General features: G+C 57.5%; 2 protein-coding genes across 2 annotated transcripts in view; both read right to left on the reverse strand.

The window, feature by feature from the left end:
- Nucleotides 1–1,077, reverse strand: part of MYO15B (myosin XVB) — a 31,936-nt gene extending 30,859 nt beyond the window's left edge. The window contains 3 exon segments of the mRNA XM_023729422.1: nt 97–222; nt 286–815; nt 817–1,077. Coding sequence (XP_023585190.1) covers nt 97–222; nt 286–815; nt 817–1,077 — 917 coding nt within the window.
- Nucleotides 1,078–7,058: 5,981 nt separating this feature from the next.
- The window catches only part of LLGL2 (LLGL scribble cell polarity complex component 2), a 28,577-nt gene continuing 16,164 nt past the window's right edge, over nt 7,059–19,471 (reverse strand). The window contains exons 8-26 of the mRNA XM_023729423.1: nt 16,780–16,942; nt 16,538–16,670; nt 16,091–16,145; nt 15,349–15,503; nt 12,896–13,113; nt 12,758–12,825; nt 12,477–12,630; nt 12,282–12,386; nt 11,464–11,756; nt 11,223–11,373; nt 10,598–10,748; nt 9,835–9,951; nt 9,508–9,674; nt 8,708–8,972; nt 8,307–8,460; nt 7,981–8,009; nt 7,666–7,713; nt 7,450–7,492; nt 7,059–7,323 (exon numbers count right to left, since the gene is read on the reverse strand). Coding sequence (XP_023585191.1) covers nt 7,230–7,323; nt 7,450–7,492; nt 7,666–7,713; nt 7,981–8,009; nt 8,307–8,460; nt 8,708–8,972; nt 9,508–9,674; nt 9,835–9,951; nt 10,598–10,748; nt 11,223–11,373; nt 11,464–11,756; nt 12,282–12,386; nt 12,477–12,630; nt 12,758–12,825; nt 12,896–13,113; nt 15,349–15,503; nt 16,091–16,145; nt 16,538–16,670; nt 16,780–16,942 — 2,563 coding nt within the window. The 3' untranslated portion in view covers nt 7,059–7,229. The remainder of the gene's footprint in view (nt 7,324–7,449; nt 7,493–7,665; nt 7,714–7,980; nt 8,010–8,306; nt 8,461–8,707; nt 8,973–9,507; nt 9,675–9,834; nt 9,952–10,597; nt 10,749–11,222; nt 11,374–11,463; nt 11,757–12,281; nt 12,387–12,476; nt 12,631–12,757; nt 12,826–12,895; nt 13,114–15,348; nt 15,504–16,090; nt 16,146–16,537; nt 16,671–16,779; nt 16,943–19,471) is intronic.

A 19,471-nucleotide genomic window follows, 5' to 3' on the forward strand; every position in this document is an offset into this window, starting at 1 on the left:
CGCCACGAGGGCGGCCAGCGGCGCAGTGTCCCTGGGCTTGTCTCCCCGCCCAGCCTCCGCCGCGCTCTCGCCCGCCGCCAGCTGCACCTTCCCCACCTGGCGGCGCCTCTCTCCGGGGGCAGAGAGCTCGGCTTCTCCGGGTTCGACGCGCAGTGGTCACTCGCGCCCCGGGCCAGCCGGCTGTCTCGAGGAGCCTGCGAGCTCCGGGGGGCGCGCGCGCGGCTGCCCACGAGGGGGCTGGAGTTCGGGGCCCTGCCGTCCGCGCCTCTTCTTCGTCCTCAGGGCCCCAGCTCATCGTCCCCGGGGCTGCCTGGCGGCGGCGTCCAGACCCAACTCGCTCCAGACTCGAGTCTGTCCCCGTCCCCGAATCCTCCCTTGCTCCCCCAGGCCCTGCCTCCGACGACCCTGCCCGGCTCGGAGGTTCGGCTGGCGGCTCGGCGCTCGCCTGACTCCGGCGCTGACTCCGGCCAGGATCTGGTCCCTTCCCAGCCCGTGTCGGTTGTCCCCGACTTGGGCTGCAGCTGCGGAGCCCCGCCGCTCTGGCTGCCAGTCTCTGGGGCCTCGCGGGCTTCGCTGTCCAGGCAGGAGCTGCCCCCGTCCCCGCCCGAAGTGTCCCCATCGAGGCTCCGCGTCTTCGGGCGGCCCCGACGGATCGACGGTCCTCGCCCTCTACCTCTCTTGCGACGGCCGCGCTCGCCCGGCCGCCCTTCTCTGGGGAAGCTCTCCTCCACCCGCCCCCCTCAACCATCTCCGGGCTCGTGGTTCTTCTTGGGGCCGCGTCTCCGACGCCGCCCGCTGCCTCGCCTCCCCCGGGGGCTCCGGCGGCGGTCCCGCCAGTGACCCTCCGCAGCTGCTGTTGCCCTCTGCAGAGGGCTTCCTGCGGCCACTAGGGATCCCCTGATCTCTGGCGGCTGCGACGGGCTCCGAAGCGGGTCTCGCCCCGCGAGCCTCGCGGCCCGGTCGGCGGTCAAGGCCAGGTGCGCCGTCTGTGCTGGCCGACCCGGACTCCAGCTCCCCCGCCGCCGGCCTTCAGGGTCCCGCCGCACGCCGGGGTGCTTTGCCCTTACTCCCGTCCATGGCGTGCCCAGGGAAGAGGGGCTGCCCAGCGCCCTGTCCTCCACTTCCTGGGGATCTGGCTGCCCCAGGTTCCCGGCCCTCTGGGAACGCACCACACAGTTCTGCCCTGGCGAGGCCACAGGCTTAATCCTCCCGTCCCCCACCCCCACCCCCACCCCCTCTACCCCGGGGCTCCTGCCTTAGGCAAGGGCATCAATAATGCAGGCGGCGGCGGGTCCTGACCCTCTCTGCCAACAATGGAGCGTTGGCCACGCAGGTAAGTGGAGGTGCTGCAGACAAAGGCTGCGGACAGGGCAGTCACGCCACCTGGAGTGGCTGTCAGCCAGGCCAGCCCAAAACTGCACCAGGCTAAGAGGACCACGGTATGCTTCTGCCTCAGCTGGGCTTGCCCAGCCTGGAGGGCAGTGAAACTGGACCGACCTCCTGATCCACCCTCCTTCTTTGATCTTTTGGGTTGCTCCAGGAGTCTGGACCAGGCAGTCTGTGAGTTTTCTTATTTGTTCTTTTCAATTGTGAAATATAACTTACAGAAAAGTGCATCAACCGTAAATGTACCCTTTAAACTGATGTCAACCAAATGCCTGTGTACCCCGCTTCATGTCATGGAGCTTAACCAAAAAAAAAAAAAAAGAAAAAAGAAAAACCATTGCTGTGAAGCTGATTCCAATTCATAGTCACCCTATAGGACAGAGAGTTAGAACTGCCCCATAAGTGTCCAGGGAGCAGCTGGTGGATTCAAACTGCCAACTTTTTGGTTAGCAGCCAAGCTCTTAACCACTGTCCCTAACTACCACCCCATAAATCCCCTCATGGCCCTACTATGTGTGAATTTTGGAATATTTATTTTTTTGAACCTTGGTGGTGCAGTGGTTAAAGCACTGGGCTGTGCTCCATGGGAGAGATGTGGCAGTCTGCGTCTGTGAAGGTTACAGCCTTGGAAACACTATTGGGCAGTTCCTCTCTGTCCTATAGGGTTGCTGTGAGTCATAATCAACTCATTGGCAACGGGTTTGGTTTAATATATTCATATAGTTCAAAATTTACAAGGTAAATGTCTCCCAGCTCTCTCAGCTACTTAATTCTTCCACTGAAGTTACCAATTTCCTGTATTTCCTTGGAGAAATACCCATGCACAAAAAAGCAAATATTATATTTTTCCCTCTTTAGCACAGTGGAAGCTTATCTAGCTTACTGCTCTTCACTTTCCTTGTTAGTACATACAGTCCCCCTCTTTTTTTTTTTTTTTTTTTACAGCTACATAGTACTCCATAAAATGACTATACCATCATTTAACCAATTCCTTATTGGTAGATTTTTTTTTTTCCTAGAGATGAATATGCCTTTATTTTTATTATCTTGGAAAAACTTCAGGCATTTTTACAATGCTCTATGATACCTACTGATTTAACCCCCACTTTTATGGTTTTTAAAGCCTTATAGAAAACAGATATTGCAAAAAAAGGAGAAGATGCAAGTATTGACATTTTAAATCCCTATTTTTTTAAATTATGATAAAAAAGACATAACATAAAATTTACCATCTAAACCATTTTAAGGAGCCCTGGTGGCGCACTCAGCTGCTAACATTTGCTGCTAACTGAAAGGTCAGCGGTTCCAACCCATCAGCTGATCTGCGGAAGAAAGATGTGGCAGTCTGCTTCTGTGAAGATTACAATCTTGAAAACCCTATGGGGCAGTTCTTCTCTGTCCTATAGGGTCACTATAAATCAGAATCAACTCAGCAGCAATGGGTTTACCACCTTTCTATTGGATGTGGGCCTGTTTCATGATGGTTATTATTGAACCCAGGCAGGATTCGTGAGCCTACTAGAAGGGCCCTGGGGCAGCGGCTGCAGGGGCAGGCTCGGAGGCACCAAAAGATGGGAGCCAGGTGAGACTTTGTAGCCAGGGCCTGACCCCACCAGTGGCCCCTGTGTCCCCCCTGACCGCCTCTCTGCACAGGCAGCACCACCCAGTAACCTGAGCTGGAGAAGTAACACTCCAGACTGTAGCACTTCCCCAGGAATGTCTGCCAGTCCACAGGCGCCTGCCACACCCCCACCTATCTGAATATCTCCAGATCCAGCCTCAGACCCTGGTGGAGCTGCAAGCACTCAAGTGACCCAGGCAGGCCACTCACAGCAGAGAGGCCTGTTTCCAGCAATGCGTTGAAAGTGACTTGGCCTTTACATCTGCATTCTCAAGAAGACAGCCTTCTAGAGAAGGAAGCAGCTGTCTCAAAAGACCACAAGCTCATGGGTAACATCAGCCTGTAAAACGAAGAAAAACCAAACCCACTGTCGATTCTAACTCATAGCTACCCTATAGGACAGAGTAGAACTGCCCCATAGGGTTTCCAAGGTTGTAATCTTTACAGGCAGCCCTAGTGGCACAGTGGTTAAGAGCTTGGCTGCTAACCAAAAGGTTAGCAGTTTGAATCTACCAGCTGCTCCTTGGAAACCCTATGGGGCAGTTCTACCCTGTCCTATACAGTTGCTATGAGCCAGAATTGACTCAACAGCGGTGGGGTGTTTTTTTTTTTTTTAACAGAAGCAGATTGCCACATCTTTCTCCCGTAGAGCAGCCAACCTTTCAATTAGCAGCTGAGCACTTAACCATTGTGCCACCAAAGCGCCTTCAACATCAGCCTGTAGATATCTGTAAACTTGTCCCCTCCTCCCCAACACCGACCAAGGACAAAGAACAATGGTTACCACAGAACCCTGATGTTCAGAAGCCCGTTTTACCTCTAAAACACAGAACGTGGGGCTTACACATCAACGCTCATTGCAGCGTTGTTTACAATCGCCAAAAGGTGGAGAGAACCAGGTGTCCATCAACAGATGAATGCATAAACAAAACGTGCTATTCCATACCATGAATTATTCAGCCATAAAGAGAAACGAAGTCCTGATATATACTACAGTATGGATGACCCTTGAAAACATTATGCTGAGTGAGATAAGTCAGACCCAAAAGGACGAATACCGTATGATCTCACTTATATGAAATATCTAGAACAGGCAAATGCATAGAGACTGAAGTTTATTAGTGATTACCAGGGGCTGGGGAGAGGGGGAGATGGGGAGTTATTGCTGAAGGTGTACTGAGTTTCTATTTGGAGTTATGAAAATCTCTTGGAAAGAGATAGCGGTGATGGTTGCACAACATGGTGAATGTAATAACATCACTGAATTGTACACTTAATATTCCATTGTGTGGATATACCACATTTTGTTTATCCATTTATCTGTCGGGTCGTTTCCACCTTTTGGCTATTGTAAATAGTGTTGCAACGAACATTGGTGTACAAGTATCAGAGTCCCTTCTTTCAAGTTTTTGGACTTGCTGGATCATACGTTAATTCTGTTCAACATCTGAGGAATTACCAAATTGTTTCCCACAAGCAATTGCACCATTTTACATTCCCACAAAATGGATGCGGGTTCCAATTTCTCCACATTCCCTCCAACACTTGTTGTTTTCCACTGTACATAGACTTCTAACAAGTTCTTCCTGCCCCTGACGGAGGGTCTTGTGTAGCTCCACGATTCACCCATTCACCTCATGGACTTATCTAAACCTCACAACAGCCCATGAGGGAAGGACTTTTAGCAGGCCCATTTCATAGGAGAAGAAACTGACTTGGAGTAGTTAAGTAATTTGCCTGAGGTCACACATGTCGAATGGGATTTGAATTAGAGTGATCTTTAGAAGAACCCAGGAGTCCCCGGGTGATGCAAATGGTGAATATTCTCAAGTTGCTAACCAAAAGGTTGGAGGTTCGAATCTACCCAGAGGCCCCTTGGAAGAAAGGCCTCTGGATCCACTTTCGAAAACCAGGGGAGCACAGCTCTACTCTTATGCACATGAGGTCACCATGAGTTGGAGTTGACACAAGGGCAACTGGTAGTAGAACAAATCTCTTCATAGCATTTCCTGCTTCAAACCCTTCAGGTATGTACTTCCCGTTGCATCAGGATAAAGTCCAGACTCTAAAACAAGGCATGGTCAAGTGGTCCAAGGTCCAGAATCCAGAATTCCAGACATGTCTAGGGCTGGAAATCAGGCGGGTGGGACCCATCTTGGTTATCTGAGTGGCCCTGGGCCTGTCCACCCCAGTACCTGGGCGCTAAGCTCTTCTGGCCCCTGCAGTTCAGCGGCACACTTCCAGCATGTTCTGCTGGCCATACTCAGCTCTCCACTCCTCCCACAGCAACCAGACTAGTTCCCCACGTCCCCCCTCTGTCCTTCGTCCAGAATGGCTGCCCACCCACAATGCCTTCTGCCCAGCCAACTCCTGGTCACCTCTTAGATTACAGCTTAACGTCACCTCCCCAGATGCCACTGAATTTTAGTTTGGTGGTAGAATTCTCACCTTTCATGAGGGAGACTCAGGTTCAATTCCTGGCCAAGGCATCTCATGTGCAACCACAACCCATCTGTCAGTGGAGGCTTGTGTGATGCTGAACAAGTTTCAGAGGAGCTTCCAGACTAAGACGGACTAGGAAGAATGGCCTGGCAATCTACTGCCGAAAATCAACTGATGAAAATCCTATGACTCACAACGGTCCAATCCTGTTGTGCATGGGGTTGCCATGAGTTGGGGGCTGACGTGATAGCAGCCAACCACACCTAATGCACTGTGCCAGCTGGGAACCCCACATGGCAGAGACACAGCAAGGGGGTATTAGAGGGAGGCATTTGCCCCCGGGCGCAAATCCAAGGGGGCGCCAGATAAGGCCGGCCAGCAAATCACCCCCCTCATTGAGGGGGGTACAAACTTGAGAGATTGCCCCTGGGTGCTCGTTACCCTCGCTAAACCTTTGCCACAAGGGCAGGGACCATGAGTCTTGGTCACCTCTGAACCCCAAGCGCCTGGCACATTGTAGGCGCTTAACAAAGATACATCCCAAGTAGAATCGAAACCTCAGGCTTATAATAAAAAAAACTTAAAAAAAAACAAAAAACCAAACCCGTTGCCATCGAATCGATTCTCACTCATAGTGACCCTATAGACAGAGTACAACTGCCCCACTGGGTTTCTAAGGCTGTAACCTTTATAGAAGCAGACTGCCACAGCTTTCTCCCAGGGAGCGGCTAGTGGGTTTGAAGCACCAACCTTTCAGTTAGCAGTTGAGTGCTTAACCATTGTGCCACCAGGGCTCTTCCATAAAGACTTCAATGACTGTCTAATCCAATTCATCTGGGGGTGGGAGGAATAAGCCCTTTTGCATCTGGGCATCCTCCCACCTTGGTGGGGACCCCCCCCCAGTCTTCCTTTGATGTCCAGGTGAAGCCAGCCACCAGGTGTGAGATATTTGGGGTCTCCTCCCCTCATGACAACAGGAAAAGGCCAGCACGGGTAACAAAGGCCCTCCCTTTCCCCACTTCAGGGACACAAGTCAGACAGACTCAAAATGGTTAACTCTTGCCATTTATTCCAGAAGACAGAAGGCGCAGTGGTGTTCAGACACAGCTAGGTACAGGCCACTCTGATTCAAATGGCTTAACAATCAGATTCTCCTGAGCACCGGCCTGGTCCGGGGGCAGACCCGGGGGCAAGGCAAGGCCCTGGCTGGCGATCATTTCCACCGATAGGGACATATCTACACCATGAAAAACGATGGTCGTCGGGCCAGTCCAAAGAAGAGGTAATAATGTGTTTATTAAAAACTCTTTTTCACCCAGAGGCAGTTAAATTTTATAACTTAAAACCCAGCCCACTACAAAAAGAGGGGAGGAGAGTAAAAACTGTGCAACATTGACAGAAGGACCCAGACAGATGGGCCCTGGGAGGGGCCCCCCAAGGGCCTGGGGTCTCTCCTCTCTGGAGGCCAGGAGCAGCAGCAGGGTGGGACCCGGGGTGCCCCTGCATGGCCTAGTCCTCAGCCTGTCCAGGTGGGGGCAGTGCCCCAGGACGGGCCCTCAGTAGTGTGTGTTCATTGAGCGCTGCGGACGCCCTCTCGTTCACTCTGCTGTGGAAGGAACACGGCTCAGGGCCTCCTGGGAGGGACAGGGCCTCAGCCACCCACCCTGAGCCCAGACACGGAGGTTTCCAGGACAACTGGGGTATGTGTCAGGGCTGGGATGGATCTGAGGCCCGCAGGGGCCTTAGGGAGCAGAGCAGGGGGCTTCTCCTCCTGTCCCCCCTACCACCAGCAGCAGTCCCCAAAGCCCTTACCTCCTCCATTGCTGAGGCTGTACCCCACTGCCACTCTCCGGGAATGCCAATCCCCATAGCTCCTACATCGGCAAAGACATAGCAGTCAGCGTCAGCAGAGACTTGGGTCGGCCAGACAAGGACCCTCCATCCTTGGTGCCCCTTCTGGAGCCTCGGCCCGCCCGGGCACACCTGAGCAGATGACTTACGCTCGGTCTCCCTCCAGCGTGCTCTGGATCTCCTTCAGCACCCCTACAGGCCAGGTGGGGACAGAGGGCTGTGAGGCCAGTGGGGGCTGATGCAAGCCCTGCTTCCCCTTTTACTGGGTGCTAGATAAGTCTGTCTCCTCAGGGAAATGGCCCTTGGGCCCACCCTGGCCTTCCGAGCCTCCCAGGGAACATTCCCCACCCTACCCCCAGACTCACTCTCGTCATTGAGCAGTGCGTGTTCCATCATGGGGCCTGGAGTCCTCTCTGGAAGGCAGAGTCCAGTCAGCGAGCTGCACCCCGGGCTTCCCTTCCCCTGCTTCCTCTCACCAGGGTAGAGGTGGTTGAACCCAGAGCCCAGGGCTGGAAGGAATGCTGTTTCCACTCCAGCCTGAACACTACCAGCTCACCTGGGGTCCCACCCCTCCTGCCCCTCCCCAGGTCTGGGCTGGATGTGGCTCAGGTGAATACACGCAGCCTCCACCCCTACAGAGGCCTGTCTTACCCTCTCCCCGCTACAGAGGCCTGTCTTACCCTCTCCGTCACTCTGGTTCCCTGAGTTCCTGTAGGGGGAGAGACAATGAGGACCTGGCCACTAGGCTCCCCGCCCAGCTCTGAAAGGCCTGGTCCCGTGGAATAAGATGAACTATGGGCCAGGCTTGCCTGCGCTGGGGGATCTGGGAGGGAAACAGCTCTGCCAGGATTGGTGGCTTGCAGGGGAGGGAGAGGAGCGTGGAAAGGTGCAAGAGCCGGGCTCACAGTCACCACTGACTAGGTGGGGGCTCTGGCCAGTCACTAGTGGACACTCAGGGTGTCCAGGGGAAGGAGGGGCTGTGGAAAAGGCTGCCCCTTTCACCCACCTGGCTCGGCCCACAGCCTTCTCAGGGCCCGCCCGATTGCAGGGGCGATTGTGGTTCTTGGTTTCTGCTGATTCGACCAGACACCGGGGCTCAACCAGCCACTTAGTGGACAGAGAGAAGCGCTCAAACTCCGAGGGGGAGATCAGGTAGAAACCTGGGGAGTGGGTGGAAACCCGGCGGGTGAGGCCGGCCAGGGTCTCCTGGGTCCTGAGGCTTCAGAAGGGGCTTCCCTGGGGTGGGGTTAGGGCCCCGAGCCTCCTGGAGTTTCTCCGCCTGAGGACAACCCAGCCTTGCCTTGCCTGCAGCACCCCTGGCTGCGCTTCCCGAGGCCGAGAGGCCTCAGGGCCCCTCCTCCACGCCCACCCCATCCCTGCTCGGCTTGTGCCTGCGCGCCTGCGCACCTTGGCCGCGTTTGGTGAAGACGCAGGAGGCGATGCCGCTAACATCCTCCCGGCGGATGCAGCTGAAGCGCACCTGGGGCTTGAGCAGGGGCAGTGAGACCACCTGGACATCGCCCAGGTTGGTGAGGACGGCCAGGTGATGCTCCCCATAGTCCTCGGCTCGACAGCTGCCGAAGTGGGCCGCACTGACCCGCCGCACCCGCGAGCCCTCTAAGGCAGTCAGCTTCAGCTTCAGCTTGGCACTGACCTTGGGTAGTGTAAACACCTGCGGGCATGGGGTGGCGGGTCACGCCACAGCAGGGAACACAGCTCCGTTCTGCCAGGCAAGGACTCCTTGCCTTCCTGCCTACTGCTGCCACCAGCCTCTGCCGGGCCGGCCCACCCCAGGCACCTCCCAGCCTCCCAGGCACACGGCTCAGTCCTTGGGCTCCCCAAGCTACCAGATGCATGGTCACTGGCACCTGGGCCAGCAGAACGCCAAGGCCACTTATTTCTTTGTCTGAATGTGGTGTCCCTTCCACAAACACAGGTCCTGCTTCAGTGTCCCCACCTCTGCCCCGGGGCCTAGGGACTCTACACAGACAGCTCTTTCTTTCCTGTGCCTCTGCAGCCCCTCCTACACCAACATCAAATAAGACCTTACCCAGATGAGTCCCAGCTATCCTCATTTGTGCCCAGGGTCTGAGCCCCCCACCGTCCCAGGGACTCCTGGGAACCCTGCCTCCCTGCTGTGGTGCCTCGGGGAACCCTGCCTCCCCACCGTGGCGCCTGGGGGAACCCTGCCTCCCCTCACACAGCACCTTGAACTGCTCCTCAGACACAACCAGCAGCTGATGGCTTCCCTGCATGTCTGGGCTCTTTGACAGGTCGTGGGCCACCTCCAGGGGCTCCGGAAGGGGCACGCTGTGTCCGTCCAGCACCAGGATGCCCACTACGGGCGCACGGTGCATCAGCTGGATCTCCTTGGCTACGGGAAGGAGCAGGTGGTGGGCTGGTGGGCGGGCTGCGTGACTGAGGACACTACCCGCCCCAGCAAAAATCGGCCAAGCACCCGCTGCCCTCACCCCTGCCCAGCACTCACCCTGCTTCGCCCACACCTGCTGCCCTCACCCCTGCCCAGCACTCACCCTGCTCTGCCCGCACGGGCTCATCCATCCTCCGCTCAGCAGGGGGCACACGCAGGGAGAAGGCGTAGACGGTACCACCATTGGTGCCAGCCCACAGTGAGGGGCAGTGACGGGAGCCTGCCAAGGGGCAAAGGTTTTGGGTATTTGAGCCCGGCTCTGGGAGGGGGGCGGGGAAACGCCCTCTAGGAGTTGGGCGGAGTCCGGCGGGCACCCTGGGCTCACTTCCTGCCTGCCCATGCACTACCTGGCTGTTCCTAAGTCAGAACCTCCATGAGCCCCGTTTCCTCCTCGGTAAATGGAGACACTGTGGCCCTGCCTAGTCCTGGGGTGCAGGATGGGACAGACAGGGAAGGCTCTCTGACAACCACAAAGGGCCCTGCACAGATGCCCCTGCCCAGGGTGGCTCAGCTCAGATAGTGGTGGCCGCCCCCACTCCACCCCGCCCTGTGGGGACGGGCAGGGGGCGGATAACAGCCAGGTGAGCTGCCGCTTCTCTGGCCCTCACAGCCTCTCTGAGGGGGGAGCCGAGGCCCAGAAAGGTCAAGAGATGTGCCTAAGGTCACACTTCCAGAGAGTGGTAGAGACTGGTCAGGCACCCACGGCCACCTGACTCTGAAGCCCAGGCAGGTGGGGGCTCTGGTCTCCTCCTGCTCCCAGGGGAGAACCCGCCTAGGGTTCCACTAGCCAGCAGGCAGCAGCCTCCAACATGCCCTCATGCTGGGGATGCCCACTTGGGCCCCCTGCACCCTGGCCGGCCACTCACTGTCCCTCAGGTAGGTGTCAGCAAAGTAGAGGGTGCGGACGAAGCCGGTGAAGGAGTCCTCGGCCGAGCGGGCCTCGATCTTGCGTTGCACAGGGGCCAGCTCCATGTTCTGTAGGCCGACGCGTTCTGCCTTGGAGCTGGCCTCTGGCACCTGTGGTGGGCGGGACAGGCCTGAGTGGGGGCTCTCGCTGCCCCTCCCTGGGGCACTGTTGGCTCAGTGCCATCCTCCCAGGGGAAGACTGGCCACAACCCAGTGCCAACCCCTGCCTGGCCGGTTCCCAGGAGACCATGTCAAAGTGGGAGATGCCTGGGGGGTAACGGGGGGTCCTCTGTCCTCCCCGCAGCTGTAGGGAGAAAGGGGCAGGGGAATAACAAAAAATCAGCTAATGGGTACTGAGAACTTAACTCTGAGGTAAGGATTACAATTCTTCCCACTGTGTACTTGGGGAAGTTGAGGCACAGAGAATCAGTGAGACACATCTGAGGTCATACTTAGGTGGTGGGGCAGGACATGACCCTATGCCTCGGGACCCAAGGGCTGTGTTGTAGCCATTGAGCAAGCCCAGGGGTGGGGACAGGGTAGTGGGGACCCACAGCTGGCGGCCAGGCCAAGCTCACACCTCACCTCTCCCGGGACGCCAGCTGGCCGCCGCTTCCGGGTGGACGCCCTGCTGCGGCGCATCCGGCGGAACGACTGGCGCAGGGACTTCTTCAGGGACTTCACGCGGGACAGGGGGCCCTCCAAGGCCAGCTGGTCGCTGGGATGCAGCGTGCACCTGGGGCAGACGGCAGGCATGTCCGCTGCCAGGCCCAAGGCGCGTCACCTGGCCCCAGCCCCGCCCCACCCACCTGGGAGGGCTGCTCACTTGACAAAGACCTGCCTCCGCTGCTGGTGATCGAAGAGGCCGAAGCCGTGGCTGGTGCCGAAGGCCACGAGCCGCCACTCGGAGTGCAGGGCCAGGGAGGTGACCACGGCTGGCGGCTGGCACTGCACCAGCACGAAGGGCTGGAAGCCGGGCTCGAAGCGCACAGGCCCCAGGCGGGCACAAAGGCGCTCGTGCCCCTTCCAGCGGTAGCCCTCCTGGTCCTGCAGCAGGTCTGCCTCCACCTGCTCCACCGCGTGCTCCGCTGCCTCATCGTTCAGCTCCAGCACCAGCACCTGGAGGGGCGGACAGCGGGACCTCAGGACCCCGACTGCTACGGCAGGAAAGGGCCCAGGGCCCAACCTCCGCCCTTACTTCTGATTCCTGGAGGAAATCCCGTCACCCTGAGACCAAACCCAAACCAGTTGCTATTGAATTGACCCTGACTCATGGCAACTCCCGGTGTGTCAGAGTAGAACTGTTCTCCACGGGCTTTCCGTGGCTGATTTCTCGGAAGGTCACCAGGCCCGTCTTCCAAACAGCCTCTGGGTGGACTCGAACCTCCAACCTTTCAGTTAGCAGCTGAGTGTGTTAACTGTTTACACCACCCACAGACCTCCGTCTAACAGTACTAAGCAACCCCCATGCAGGGGAAAGAGCACAGAGCGGCAGGGACTTGATGCTCCTGGTGACACATCGGGGTGGGCTTGCGGGGGGCTGGCCCCTATCCCCGTTTCCCCACCCCTCATGAAAAGGAAGCTCACAGGCCTGGATGCTGCCCAGGTCACCAACCCGTCCTCCACCTGGGCCTAGCCCACTACCTGCCCCGCTGTGCCCGCCACAGCCAGGTAGCCACTGTATTTGCAGAGGAAAATCTTCTGGATGCCCAGCCGGGGGTCGTCACTGTAGGGGTCAAAAGAGCCCACCTGACCGGGAGAGAGGACCCCGTGAGCAGTCCGCGGGGGCTGGACCTGGCCTGTCCCTGCCTCACCCAGCTCCCAGGCGCGTGGCCTCACCTTGCGTAGCGGGGGCCACTCATCCTCGCCCTGAGCGTGGAGGCTCTCGTTGGGGTCCGTGTCCATGAGGAACACCATTACGGTGCTGAGCTTGTACAGCAGCCGCAAACAGATGCCCGAGGCATCCCAGAACCGCACCGTGCCATCCTCGTGCCTGTAGGCAGAGCCCGCCTGCCCGCCATGAGAGGGATGCAGGGCCCAGGGGCCTGGCCCACAGACCGCGGACACTGCTCCCACCCTGCGTATCCCACGAGGAGGAGAATGGCATCAAAGTCACCTACCCTGTGAGCAGCAGGTCCCTCTGAGGTGGGGCTGGGGCCAGGCTGGTGCCCCCGTCAATGGGCCACTCCTGGAGAAGAGACGGACATGTCCGTGGAGAGCTCGGCCTGGAGGCTGGGAGGGTGTGGGGCTGGACCTACCATGGTGGAGAAGTGTGTGCTCTGCTGGCTGCCGGCGGCGATGACGCGCTCCCACAGCTTCAGGGGGATGTTGGAGACATGGTGGGAGCAGGTGATGGCGGAGCAGTGCAGGGAGGCCAGGTAGGGGGGCTGCACTGGCGGCCAGCCAGCCGTCCTCAGGTCGAGCACCACCAGCTCCTCCTCGGCCAGCACCACCAGGGCGTAGGGATCATCAAAGGCTGGGGAACAGGCTAAGGGTCAGGGGGCACAGAAGCCAGTAGGAAGCAGTGTGCCTCAGTCTGGCCCTGCTGAGTCAGAGCTCCAGGGCTGGAGCAAGGGAGTCTGCATTTTAAAAACAAGCTCCCTGGGAGATTCTGCCACTCAGCTGGTTTGGGGCTGCAGCCTGAGGCCCCCGAGACAGCCTCAAGCCACACGTGGGGACCTGGCCAGAAAGCCCCGGCTTTCGGCTGCCTGAGTGGAGTCCTTTCATCCCCAGGAGGACAGCGGGTGTTGGGGAGCAGCCCTGCCTCTGTCTCATCAGCTGCTGAGCGTGACCCGCACAGGGTGGACAGGCAGGAGGCACCGGCCGGGAACTGGGGTCGGGACAGGGGCCCAGGGCTCTGTCAATGCTCTTCCTCGGCGCCCTCCTCTGAGAGGCCTGCCCCCTACTCGCAGCCACCAGCCCTGGCTCAGGTGCGCCTGGTGACGCTCTCACCACACCACAAGCTGCAGGGGGTGGTGTTGCCTGGCCCTGGGTGCACCAGGCTTCAGGAGCACCCATTTGGTGTTCAGTAAATGCATCCTGGATGACCGAACACACAAAGCCAGACCCTTCACCCATCAGACAGGATCCTCAGGCCAGTGAGGCTCTGCTGCCCCACCCTGCCTGTCCCCCAGGCTTCTTGCAGTGGGGGGCCTGGGCCCCGCCCTCAAAGCCCAGCCTGGGAAACCACCTCCAGCCCACCCTCTGGGGCACCCGCCCAGCTGACAGCCTCGATGCCTCCCTTCGCTACGTCAGTACATTCTGAAAGATTGGCCACCAGCGTACCTCTCACAGGCTGACATATTCCCTCCAGGTCCAGGGAAGCCATGTCAGTTCCCTGGGACACAGTCCCATCCCTCGCTCCCCTACAGCACGGACTCTGGAAAGAGCAGCTCATCCTCTACAGGCCAGCAGCTTTCCAGCTCCGAGTCTCTGCTCCCTAGGCCCCTGCAGGGCTGGCCCATCTGGGTTTCTGTTCAAATATGTCCCCACATCTGGAAGGCCTTCCCTGACGCCCTGTCTAATCAGCATCCCCCTCTCGCCCCCACTGCTCTTACCCGCCCGTTTGTTCTAAGCACTTAGCATCTGTTGACCTGTTCACTGTCTCCCCACACTTGAAGCTAAGTCCCTTGAGGCAGAGTCTTTGTTGGTTTTGTTCCTGGCCCGTAGTAAGTGTTGAATAAATCGGGAAGCCTGCCCAGGACAGTCCATTCAAAGCCCCAGGCTTGGCAGGGCCACCACCGGGGAGCCTCAGGTGCCCACATCTCGCCTAATGGGTAATGCCCCTCATCATGCACCCATGTCACAGCCCGTTGGAGCTGGGAGTGCAATCAGAGGAGGGTGCCGGACCCAAAGCACCCCACTTAAACACACAGCTCAGCTTCTCTCCCGCCTCCCCCTCTGCTGGGGATCAGATGACTCAACCAGTCAAGAGGAGCAGGGCCACCATAGTCCAGGCTTCTTGCCCAAGGAGACCCCAGGCTGTGCCAAGTCCCTGCCCGCAACCCTGTGTCAAGTATGAGAAGGGTGAAGAGGCTAAGAAAGAAGGAAAAGGGGGTTGGGGAGTCTCTCCTGATGGTGATGAGGCCGGAGAACACAGACCTGCCGCATCCTGGCGTGGCCGCCTCTGCTCAGCTGGGGCCCTGGGGCATGTCGGACAATCATGGGAGAGGAGCCCCTCCCTCCCAGAGTGCCTGCCTGGCTGCCTCTCCAGGTTTTGACGTCAGCCCTTTCTGGTCTTGCCTGTCACCCAATTTCTAAAGCTGAGTCAGGTCTTTGCTATCTGCCTAAGCTGCAGGACAGCCGCTCAGAGCTGGCCCCGCTGTCACCCCGTGCCCCACCCCAAAAGGGAGGCTTCTAGCAAAAAGGAGCCCCTTGCCTAAGCTGGGGGTGTTAAATCCAACCACACAGACCTGTCCAGAGCAGAGTCCCACCAGAACCCCAGGAAGGGCAAAGAGCTTACAGGCAGGTAGAGTGTGGCCAACGAAGGTGACGCCACAGGCTGGCCCCGGAGGGGGAGGCCAGCAGGGAGGGCGAGAATGGGATCAGCTGGGGCTGCTGGCCTCGGTGACACTAAGAAAGGGTGCGGTAGGGCTAAGGGTCCCCGGACGGTGGCAGGTTGGGGAACTTCTGCACAAGATCCTTCCTCCTTATTTATGGCCCCACCCCCCTTCCCCACAGCTCCCCACACCCACTCCTGAAGTACGCCCACCAGCTGTGGGGTCCACCTCGGTGAGGACAGTGAAGTCGATGACACGGGAGGTAAAGTCGAAGGCCGTCTGCTGGCTGCCGTGGACCACCGAGATGCAGTGGCGGTCCCCGTAGCTGGCCCGTGGCATGCCACCCTGGAAGATGGTGAAGGGCAACCTGGGGGCACAGAAGGGCAGTGTGGGCCAGGGCCCCTGACACAGCTCTCCAGGTGGGACTGCCAGCATGGGCGTCTCTGGAGCCCAAAGGGCAATAACCAGCCTGGCAGTGCCCAGGGACCCAGGGCCCAGTGCTGGGCCCTTCTGTGCAAGGGGGAGGCCAGCCTTAGGGTAAGTGCTGACTCAGCATCCCCAGGATGGGTGGGGTGGGGGATCTAGGCTGGGGGTCTGACTCTGTGCCACTCCTGCTTCAACCAGGGCACCCCCTTATCCACTGATACACTGGGGTCTCTCTGTAAGGTTTTGTTTGAAGAAATAGGTCTGCTGCTAAAACAGTCTGAAACCTGCTGATCTAAACCATCTCTTGGAGGCGGAAGGGAAGGAGGGGGACTGTGCAGGAATTGAGTCTTTGAGAGGTCTGAGCAGCCAGTGAGTCCATCCTTCTCTCCCTGCCCAAGATCTAAGATCTCCACGTGGGACCCAAAGCCGTTCACAAGGCACCATCTCCCCCAAGCAGAGGCCCGAGCGGCCTTCCCAGCCCTCCAGGAAGGCTCTGGAAAGGGAAGAGGACAGAGTACTGATACCTACCCCTTCTTGGTGGTCAGCCAGAAGATTTTGGTAATAGCTTTGCAAGGAAAGGGACCTGAAAGAAAAGGCAGGAGCTGGAAGAGACCCTCCTGTGGAGGACCCCCCACACCCAGGCCTTGCTCTGAGCAGTCCGAGAAACCCGCGCTGGGCATCGGCACACACCCAGGCCTTGCTCTGAGCAGTCCAAGAAACCCGCGCTGGGCATCGGCACACGCCCAGGCCTTGTTCTGAGCAGTCCGAGAAACCCGCGCTGGGCATCGGCACACGCCCAGGCCTTGCTCTGAGCAGTCCGAGAAACCCGCGCTGGGCGTCAGCACGCTGCTGTGTGGCTGTGAGCCGCCACGACCCTCTCTGGGCCCCCTCTGCTCTGTGCTTGGGCCCCACACTTGAATCCAGGAAAGACCAACTGGACGGAGAGGCGACCCTCAGGTGGGGGGCAGCACTGACCGTAAGGCATGTGGCTGGGCAGGGGCTCCAGTTGCTGGGCATCATCGGACACGGGCCACTGGCAATAGCTGCCATCAGAATGGCAGCTGACAATCAGACGGCCGTCGCGCTGCCAGCAGATGTTCTCCAGTTGCTTCAGAGGGAGAGAAAGCAGACACGGGTCGGGGGTGGAGACGGTGTGTGTGATGTGCAGGCACCTGGAGAGCCACATGGCCCCTGCCCCGGTCCCTGGCACCACCTACCTGGCTGCTGAGGAAATGGCAGAGCACACGGCTGCCCCGCAGGTCCCAGGCGACAACAAGGCCCCGGCTGTAGCCGATCAGGATCTGGTTGGGGTCTCGGGGGTGCTCCTGCAGGGCCTCCACCATCTCAAACACCCACCGGTGACGGGCCTGCTCTGGTAACCTGGGTGGGCGGGGGAGAGCTGTGAGCCCATGCAGCCGGGCACTGTCTGGGCAACAGCCAGGGGCATAGCTGCACGCCGGCCCTCCAGGCAGCTTGGGCGCTATGTGCGCCAGCGTGGAAAGGCCGCTAGGACACACCGCCAGGGGCAGGGAAGCAACGTGTAGAATAGGACAGTGACATTCATGATTTAAACCCCACAGGGTGCAATGGTAGGTGGTAAAACCAAAAAGAAAGGCAAGGAAGTGATTTCCAGAAAAGCCAATGTGGGGTTACCTCAGGATGGGCGGGGGGAGCCGTGACTGGGAAGGGTGCAGGGGTCTCGAGGCGCCAGCCAAGTTCCGTTTCTTTACCCGCTGGGGCGGCGGCTGCCCGGGGCCTCACTTTACAAGAATGTGTTACGCTGTGTGTTTGTATTTAGTGCGTTTCTATAAGTAGGTGGTATTTCATAACAAAAAAAATTTTTTTTAATTGTTGTGAAATTATACCCAATTCACCAATAAAAAGATGTTAAAACCCACAAGATAAAAATCTCTATGTTAGTTTGAGCCTTGACCCTGCGAGTCCCCCTCCAGGCCTGGAATGTGGACGTAAAGGCTGGAGGTGCAGCAGCCAACAGAAGACCATGAGGTGCAGGCAGGCCAAGGACCAAGAGCCAATACTAAGGACAAAGAAACCCCAAAAAACCAAACCCATTGCTGTCAAGTCGACTCCAACTCATAGCGACCCTATAGGACAGAGTAGAACTGCCCCATAGGGTTTCCAAGGAGCAGCTGGTGGATTTGAACTGCTGACCTTTTGGTTAGTAGTCAAACATTTAACCACTGTACCACCAGGGCCCCAAACACTAAGGACAGTGAGTGGAAAATGGAAACAGCCCTAAGGGCACCTCTACACAAAAACAAACCCAAACAAACCCCTCTGCACCTACCTAAGTTCCCACACCCAACCGCTAGCACTGGCCTCTCTAGAGTTAGAATTGGCAGTGGGGGGCGTCAAACGGGACTTTAACATTGTAAAATGGCGGTGGTAGCAGTAATAACGTCAGAACCTGTCTAACTCAGGGGGGACGATGTGACTCAAGATCAGCCAAGGGCTCAGTCCTATGACATACCTCTACCCTCTGACCTTTTCACTCAGGCAAGAGACCACATAAAGGAACACATTTCACCACAAACTTTATCTGTAAAGTTTTAATTTTTGAGAAAGATTCTGTAATGATGTGCTACTTATGCAATTAAAAAAGAAAATCTCTTTTAAATTAAAAGTAAACAATACAAGAATTGCACCATCTCGGAAAATACAGAAAAGCATCAGGGACATCATCAAAAGGAAGCCTGGTGGCAGGATTCGAGGTGGCTGCTCTGTGTTCGGGTTCTGCCCTCCCCTGACTTCTCCTCTGAAGCACGTCCACCTACATTTATTTATATGAACGTTGGGATTTTACTGTACACACTGCTGTACAGCTGGCTTTTTTTCCCCACCTAAACAGACCTGGCCATTTTCTCACGTGTTCAAGTATTCTCCGAGATACTAATGACTGCAGAAAACGCCTTTACATAGATGAGAATTGTCGGACACTTGGATGGTTTCCAACTTTTTGCCAATAAAACACCCTGTAATGATCAGTCTCATGCCTGTATCTTCTATACGCATTTCCCCCCTTTGGATGGAGATCTTCTCAGACAGAATTGCTAGACTAAAGAGGTGGATCTTTGAAAACATTCAGGTTAAGTGTTGACAAAATGCAGCTGAACAGGAATTCGCCTGGTTAGGGGTCCCAGGCCCTCAGGCCGGAAGAGCCCAGCTGGGTGGCTAAGTCCCAGGGGAGGGCCCCTTCCAACCAGACTCCATGGAGTGGGGCCAGGTGGACTACGAGGTGCTGAGGCCCACGTCCTCCTTCCCACCCCTCCTGCCTACAGACCAGGCACCCATGCTAAGCTCCAGCTGGGCCTGTCCATCATCCTGTAAGCCATCTGCTCTGACCACGGTCACAATGCCCAACCCTGCCCTGCTGGGCGGGAAGGGCACAGAGGAATTGTGCCCAGAGGGACCCAGCCCCATACAGGAATCCCAGCCTCGCCAGGCCTTGCTTCATCATCACCACAGACTAGATGGCTGTGTGTGCGCGCGCGCACACGCCAGCATCCCTGCTCTAGCACCCTGGGCTCCTCCCCACGTTGATCCTGCAGAGCTGTCCACTACTGCCCACCACTAACCACAAGCTCCCTCCAGATTCCTTCATTTCATCCCCTTTAGAGTCCTGCCCTCCCCTCTCCACGCCCAGACCCTATAAGACTCACTCTTAACTTCATCAGCTATCTCAACAAGCCTACAGGATTACTTTGGCCATGTTATCGGGAGGGGCCAGTCCCTGGAGAAGGACATCATGCTTGGTAAAGTAGAGGGTCAGCGACAAAGAGGAAGACTTTCAACGAGATGGATCAACACAGTGGCTGCAACAATGGGCTCAAGCATAACAACGATCATTAGGATGGTGCAAGGCCAGGCAGTATTTCGCTCTGCTGTACA

The sequence above is a fragment of the Trichechus manatus genome, unplaced genomic scaffold (assembly GCF_000243295.1).
Source record: "Trichechus manatus latirostris isolate Lorelei unplaced genomic scaffold, TriManLat1.0 scaffold00028, whole genome shotgun sequence".
Taxonomy (NCBI): Eukaryota; Metazoa; Chordata; class Mammalia; order Sirenia; family Trichechidae; genus Trichechus; species Trichechus manatus.